Source organism: Gossypium hirsutum, chromosome D04, assembly GCF_007990345.1.
Source record: "Gossypium hirsutum isolate 1008001.06 chromosome D04, Gossypium_hirsutum_v2.1, whole genome shotgun sequence".
NCBI classification, from domain to species: Eukaryota; Viridiplantae; Streptophyta; class Magnoliopsida; order Malvales; family Malvaceae; genus Gossypium; species Gossypium hirsutum.
In genome coordinates this window covers 4,304,206-4,312,883 of record NC_053440.1, presented here as the reverse complement: position 1 = coordinate 4,312,883, position 8,678 = coordinate 4,304,206, and the positions used below count along the sequence as shown (strand labels likewise).

Genomic DNA, 8,678 nt, shown 5'->3' with positions numbered 1-8,678 from the left:
TGTGTGATCTAGGTTCGCCCATGCATACATGGCCACTTCGTAATAATCTTCTCTATGATGATGTAGGAAACTATTGATAGTTCTAGGGCTAAAAGTGAAAATTTCCCACACACATAAGCCTGCATATAATGCCCATCATTCTTGTTAGTGATACTCAGTTTAGCAATTTGCATAAAATTCAAGCACTGGGTTCTTGACACTAGGGGTGAGCAAAACTCGATTCGAATCGAGTTAATCGAGTTATTCGAATCAACTTGATTTTTTTTTTCGAATTTCGAGTTCGAATCGAGTTGAGTTTTCAAATTCGAATAACTCGAATAATTCGAATAATTCGAATAACAAACTATAATATTTTACATTTTTACCCCAAACTCCCAAACCTTTTTACTTTTCCCTCAAAACTTTTACTCCTTCCCACTTTCCCCCCAAAACTTTTACTCCCCTCCCCTCCCAACCCCCCAATCTACCCAAAATTCATTTCCCACCAAAATTTTACTCTCCCATTTATTTTTTCTCAAAATTTTACTCTCAAAAACCCCAAAACCTTTTATTTTCTCCCAAAATTTTTACTTCCTCCCACTTTTCCCCTAAAAATTTTATTCCCTTTCCATCCCACCTCCCATCTACCCCAAACCCTCCCCCCTCCAATTTTTTTTTAAATATTTTCCCTCCAAAATTTTACTCCCCCTATTTACTTTCCCTCAAACTTTTATTCTTCAAAACTTTTTATTTTCCATCTAAACTTTTACTTCTCACCCTTTACCCTCAAATAAAAAATCAAAATTATCCAAAAAAAATTCACTAAACATAAATAGTAATAATTTTATTTATATCTACTATTTATATTATTAAATTAAATTTCACATTTTATATTATTTATATTATTTATATTATTGAATTGTTCAGTCATATTGAATATTTATATTAAAATTGAATTATTAATTATGCCATAAAATATTCGTGTTAAAATTTTATATTGGTATCAATTTCACATTTTATTTTTAAAATAACTTTTATTAAAAAAATCATATTTTTACATTTAATATATTTTTTAATTCCAAAATACATAGTGACAAGAATCTGAAGATAATTGAAACAACTAAGCAAGCAAAGAAGCTAACTAATATATAAAAAATTAATAAATAAATTATTAGGTGACGAAAGTTAATAAAAATTTTGATTAAGGTGGACAAATTTTATTACGATGGGTGACAGTGGTAACAAGGACTCAAAATTATTTTTTAAAATTTAACTCGAACAAATATATTCGATTCGATTCAATTCGAATTCCATCTCACTCGACTAGATTCGAGAAAACTTCAAATAAAGTTAGGATGATAAAATGAGATTCGAAAACTCGATTAACTCGAAAATTTTTGATTCGATTCGATCGAATGCTCACCCCTACTTGACACAAGATATTGAGAATATGAGTCCACTCTACTCAAGAAAGATGTCAATTGCAGTATCTTTTAACTAATGTAAGTAGATCATACCACTACTCCTTTAAAATATTCTAATTTGATCAAATCAATTATAAACTCAAAAAATCGAATAAAAACATACGAGTACAAAATAAACAAGTTACAATATTACATGCCGTTACAGAATAAGTTGCAACCGTCAATATACCAAATATAACTTTTGAGTTACTTATAATCTTTCGTTAATAACTATTGAAATATTACAAATATTAAAAAAGTGTTTAAGAAAAAAAAAAGCGACTAATATAAAATTAGTGTATCCTAGACCTGTCCATGGGCCGGGTCGGGCTGGGCCCGAAAAATTTTTTGGCCCGCCTCTTAGGCCCGGGACCGGCCCGAAATATGGGCCTAAAATTTTGCCCAGGCCCGGCCCGGGAAAAATATCATAAGCTCGAGCCTGGCCCGGCCCAGCCCATCCCAGCCCATTTTTAAAATAAACATTAAAAAAATATTTTAAAAATAAAAAATAGAAAAATTTATTTTAAAAGTATTTTAAAATTAAAAATTAAAATTAAAATTAAAAATAAAAAATATATATTTATTATATTTGGGCCGGGCCCGGGCTAAAAAAGTGATGCCCGAGGCCCGGCCCACTTTTTAAACGGGCCTTATTTTTTACCCAAGCCCATATTTCGTGCCTATATTTTTACTCGAATCAATTGTATCCACTATCCGTGTTGAATCAATTGTATATGAAAATATAAACATAACATAAAGTAAAAAAGAAGTCCCCACTGTTCTTTTGACAGCTTTTGTCCAAAATCTATAATATTTTTCTTATATAAAATACTTTACATGTTATATAGATGGCCCTCAAGTAAGCATGACAGATTCAGATAAACCATTTTTAACCCTCTATTGCTTTTCACGAAGTACCAGTTTGGCAATTAAAAATAGCATCAGTATTTTCTGAAGATCTCATAGATAATCCCACTAGTAAAAGCTGCTTTAGTTTGGTACTTTTAAAAGAAATCAGATTATTAGACTACTTGCATGGCTTAAAGATAACGATCTGATTTGGTAGCAAATTAAAGAAGATGGAAATTTTGGAAACGATACCTTATCTAATGCCAATGAGTTGCAACATGTGGCAGGATTCCATAGCTTTCACTGTAAAATATTTGTAAATTTAAGGTTGTAAACCTGGCCTGCATAACAGCATACAGGAGCTGGTCAAATGACTATGTAATACATAGCTGCAAATTGTTGCTTCTCCAAGCAGCTAATTTGCTGGTTAGAAACCAAACTCCACTACTGTCCCTATCACCATCCACTACTGTCTCTATCATATTATATTATATTATATTAATAATGTGCTTGGTGATATGGTTTCATCAAGTTTTTAAACATCTTTTCTTCCATTGATTCCAGAATTCCAGTGCGGCTGTGCCTATATTTACTTGTTACAGCAGTGGAGATTCATAGTTTCAGACTGGAAATTCATACATGAAAAAAAATATAATAGCGCAGTTTGTTTTGGATTGTAAATAAATCAAGTTTGAATCAGTATATTTTTTTATGTTTGTGTATTTATTTTTAAATTTTTTTTATGTTCTTAAGAATTTTAAATTTGTATTTATGTTTATTTATTTAAAATTATGTATAATTAAATGAAATATACTTATGAATATTAAACTAATGTGTTGGTGAATTTTTCATGAATACATAATTAAATATGTTCACGAAAAATACTTATGAATAATAAACAAAAATAAATAAATAAACACATCTTTTAAAAAAATATAAAATAATAAACTATAATTATTAATAATTATATTAGAAAGAAATAAAATAAGCAAGAAAGGTTAATTCTATTAGCATATAATAAAATAATAAACTAGCTTTAAATGCATATGAGCAAGCTTCTCCATAAATATAAATGAAGTGAACAAGTTTTGTTCTTGTTTGGTTCATTTAATCAACAAGCTTTAAATTTTTGTTCATATTCATTTATTTAGCTTAATAAACGAATAAAAAATAAATAATTCATAAACGGTTTATTGAATGCCCTGTTCATTTTTAGTTTGAAATGTCGTTTAACGGGAGTCGACAAAACCCTCAACGAGTTAGTAATATTGTCTTCGTGGAAGATTTGTCTCCCTACTTCAAGAGAATTTGAGTGCCTGAAGAGGCGATGAGTTCAACAAAATGGGTGCGCAGAGGCAATCGTGCATGGGTGTACAACCACCTACCAAAGAAATGTGAACATTTATGCTCGGTGAGCTTTGAATATGTGTCCTATAACATATAGGACTCCTGTCCTATAGCTCTATGGATAGTGTTTTTACCCATATATAAGGTAGTATTTGAAAAGCCACCTAATAATTAGATTTGAGTATAATTGCATGTTATTAAACAGGGTGGCATATTTGGGTAACCATTGTAATTGATGGATCCCACTGAATTAGATGTAATTGGAGCGCTCAATTACAGGTTTTAATTCTTAGGAGAAGGATGAGAATTGGAGTAATTACATCCAATTGTAAAATATATATTATAAAATTGTAAAAGAATATACTCTTAGCAAAAAATTTATTATATTATAAATTGTAAATAAAATATATTATTAAATCACCTTAGTATAGCATAAAAAAATGGTTGGATTGTACTAACATGTTGCATATTTCATAACTTTATTCGTAGGTGGATTTAGGATATTCCATACTTGGAAGAGTAAATGAAATAAAGAGATCTTGATAATCTTAATAATATAGATTCAGATTCAGACAATGATGAACTCAGTCAATGACCAATATATGATGAAAAGGAGCTTGTGTTAAATATTAAGAGGGGGAATAACCCAACAAATGTTATTATAATTTATAATACGAAACTTGACATAGAGAATTACATTGTAATTACACTTTATCAGCTAAACACTTCCAGAGAATTATAGTTCTTTGTAGTAATTAGACTTTCATTCCATTACAAGTGTTTTATAGAGATTTTCTTAATATGTAATTGTGTGCCATACATGTATTTTCAAACTCTAACAAGATAAACTCAACTTGTCGAACTGTTGACTTCTTCAAGCACTCAAATTCTCTATAAAATTTATAAAAAAAAATAATACCCACTTTCAACAAACCATACTTCTAAAGAGTCACACAGTTGATGTGGGAGATCATGGCATCTAATCTAAATGTGATCGGATAAGAACCAACAATGCCAACGATACTTGTATAAGAATTATGGACCCAAACTAAAAGCAACTATGAAAGTTAAAAGAAAAGACTAAAATAGCAATGATCAATGAATAATAAGATATTGAACGAACTAAAAGAAAGAAAAGGAAAAAGTAATTAAAATTTGAATTTAGAGAATTCTAAAATGGGTAAACTATAAAATTAGTCACTTTTGGTTGTCTCGGATTACATTTTAGTCAATTATGTTTGAAATGTTACATTTTAGTCACTTACGTTATCGTTTTGTTATGAAGTGATCACTCTGCCGTTAAACTCCGTTACCTTCCTAACGATGATCCTATGTGGTAGTCCAAATGAGTTTTAAATGCCAACTTAGATGCCTTACATAGCAATCCAAATTAAATTTATTTAATTAAAAACCTATTTTCATCCCAACAACTAGACATCTAAATTGGCATTTTAAACCCATTTGGACTGCCACATAGGACTGCCGTTAGGGAGGTAACGGAGCTTAACAGTAGAGTGACCACTTCGTAACAAAACGATAACGTAAGTGACTAAAACGTAACATTTCAAACATAAGTGACTAAAATGTAATCTAAGGCAAATAAAAGTGACTGTTTTTATAGCTTTCCCTTCTAAAATTATATTAAATCAGAAAGACTTAAGCCTATAGAAAAGAAAATCCAACTACTATATTTAAGTCCTCATAATTTAGGAATCCAAAGTATAATATTTAATAAATTTTTAAAAAAAAAAGTATATCACATTATTTGGGGCAATGATCTATTTCAAACAAAAATGATTTAACCTGAAATCCAGGGCATATTTTGTTATTTTATTAGTTAGTGGGTCCAGAAATGAGATTGGAAACAGGCAGAATACTATTGGATTCTCAGTCTCATGCTCATATCAACTTTCTCTATATATAATCTCCCCCATTTGAGTGGTCTTCCAAGCAAATTTTTTCCCAACTCTGCAAACTCTCAAAAAACCATGTCAACCTCATCTCAACTCTCGCAAGATTTTCTTGGAAACTTTCATTCCAGAAAATTACTGCTTTATTACAAACAATCGAACCAACCATCAGCTACTCCTACTTACCCTCAGACTACTAGTTTAGACCAAAATGTTTTCATGGTGCTTTCAGTACTCATTTGTGGCATAGTTTGTTCATTGGGGCTAAACTTAATAATCAGATGTGTACTAAGGTGCTCAAACAGGTCGGCTTCCGACTCCACCAACAACCCTTCAGCCGCAACAGTTAATAGCGGAATCGAGCCAAAGGCACTCAAGACTTTCCCTGTGGTGAATTACTCGGCAGAGATGAATCTCCCAGGGGTGGACTCGGAATGTGCGATATGTCTGTCGGAGTTTACGCCCGGCGAGCACCTGCGGTTTCTACCCAAATGTAACCATGGATTTCATGTTCGTTGTATTGATAAGTGGCTTAAATCGCACACATCATGCCCCAAATGCAGGCATTGTTTGCTTGAAACATGCCAAAAGATCATGGGGTGTGATCGAAGTAGCTCACCGGAATCATGTGTTCCAGCTCAGGACATCATTGTGCATATTCAACCATTGGAACCTGAAGGTGTGGTGCGTGATATTAGGGGGGTTAGCTGATATAATTCTTTTTCTTTTGGCCGAAACTGGAAATCCCTTTGCCACTCCATCTGACGGCGTTATATTCCATGAGCGAAGCTCTTTTTTGGAGTTTGAAAGGCACCCAATTTACAACATTAATGTTGTTCGCTAGTTCCATTTATCAAGCAAACCAAGATAACATTAATGTGTTCAAACTCGAATTCTTTGTTGGAAGATATTTATATAAATTATGAGTTGAATTAAACTAATTCGATAAAGATTTATTCAATTTTTAAATGTAATTAAAGAATTTGCTTCATTTCCCCTTCAATTCGATAAAGATTGTTTCATTAAAAGAAACTAAACTGTAGAAGAGAAGGAGAAATATTAAAACTTTCAATTGGTGCAGGCAGTGTGAACAGAGGTCGAGTGATTCAAATAAAAACTTTCAAATAGTTTAATGATCATTATGTAACTTTTTGAAGTTGAATGACTATAAACTGAACTTATTAATAGTTCAGTGACTTTGGTGTAATTTACTCAAATAATTGTTAGTGCGCAAGAGTTGTTAAAAATCCCTGATAAGAAAGGCACCAAGAGCCAAGCAAAAAGGGAATACAAAGACAAAACTAGGAGCACTCAAAACATTAACCGTATCATGGAGACCCCATTTGTATTTTACCAAAAATCCAAATTCCAACAACAAAACCAAGGCAAAGATGCTGAAAACAGTGGCTATATTTAATAAACTTATCTAAACATTGATTTCCCAAGAATGAATTCACATGAACATAAACTGTCTGAACCCATCGTATTGAGCAACTTGACATCCAGCAGGTTTTTTATTTAGAAAAAAAAAAACAAAAGGATCTGAAAATTAATTCATAGATTGTAGATGCATGAAAATAATTGACAAAGCTGTTGGCTAAAGCAACTTTTGGCTTCTATTATCTTCTCAGAATATATTACCCCACTCATTGTTTTAAGTAATAAAAAAGAGCATGCTTTATCTTTTCAATTGGTTCCATGTTTCATCTTTCAAAAGGGACCCTTTTCTATTAATGCCTTGAAACTTGGCTCTTAAATAAAAAGAATAAAACCAATGTGATGCCTTCTAGAACACATTGATCAAGTAAACATATCCTCCATGAGAATCACTACATTATCCAGAATTGTTTACAATTAGCATATAGGAAGGGGAAATGATTTTCACTAAACTAGAGAAACAGTAACTTGCCTTCATTACTAGATTGTTAATTGGATTAAATTGAATAGAATATATTAAGAAGGATTAAATTGAATTACAAATTTTTAAAATGACTCAAAATAGAATTTAACTCTGATACTAGGTTAAAGAAATTCAAACTCAATCTTAAAAGATAGCTTGTAAAGTGAAAAACCTAACAAAATATATATTACACTTTAGCACATCAAATATTTGGATTGATTGTAGATCAAAATCCAACCAAAAGTTAACAGTGTTTTTCCATAAACAAGACAAAACCATTAATTTGGACATCTAACCTAGAAATATTTTTATTAGTTTCCAATAATTGAGTTTTGCCTTCCCTCTCACCCTTTGCACATGAAAGGATGTGGATTCATTTAGTGATAACTCATGTTTGTGTCGGCTTCAAACTTTTTCAATTTTTGAACACACAATGGAATAGTGTTGAATAATTGACCAATATAAGTATGTATCAAGTCGATATAGTTAAAAGTTCTATTCTATCTTTGTAATATCCAATTTTACCCCGGGCTCACAAAAAAATAATAAACCCAAAATAATAAAATAAAGTCTAAGTCCAGTACAAAATTATATCATTTGGCCGATCGAAATGACCCATTACTTGAAAAGGTTGAAGGTCCATCTACAAGCTTATGGAAACATAATCTTCAAGGATATATAATCTTAGATATGATGTATGCAATCTTAGAATATATGATTTTGTAATCTTAGAGATTTAATTTGTAGATACCCTTTAATTTTAGCCGTTGATGTAATTGACCTGTACCGTTGGATTTGGGGAGGCTCAACTATAAATAGAGGTCTCTCCCTTCATTGTAAAGGAGGGGAACTTGGGAGTAATAATAATTCTTAAGAGTATTCCCTCAAATTTCTCTTCCTCTTGCATTTTTATTTTCTTTGGCATGTTCAATAGGGTCCTTTCGACTTCATTTATTTGTGGATTTAAGCCCAGAATTTATGTCAAAGCTCGATTTAGTCTTTTTTTTATTTACTATTTATTATTTATTTTTATTAAATTTGATTTTCTTGTTATTAAGTTATTATTATTATTGTTATTATTATCATTATTATTATTATTACTATATATACACATACGATATTTTTTACAATAATATATATACATACATTTGTTTAAAAAACTTTTATAAACACATGCACATATTATATATATATATTATTCTATTTGCATAACTTTTTTATACATATATA

At 30.8% G+C, this 8,678-nt stretch overlaps 1 protein-coding gene across 1 annotated transcript; it reads left to right on the top strand.

The window, feature by feature from the left end:
• Positions 1–5,573: 5,573 nt before the first annotated feature.
• LOC107959441 (RING-H2 finger protein ATL78) lies at positions 5,574–6,755 on the top strand. Its single transcript, XM_016895507.2, has one exon. It carries the CDS (start codon positions 5,627–5,629, stop codon positions 6,257–6,259), a length of 633 nt encoding a protein of 210 aa, XP_016750996.1. The 5' UTR covers positions 5,574–5,626; the 3' UTR covers positions 6,260–6,755.
• Positions 6,756–8,678: the final 1,923 nt, after the last annotated feature.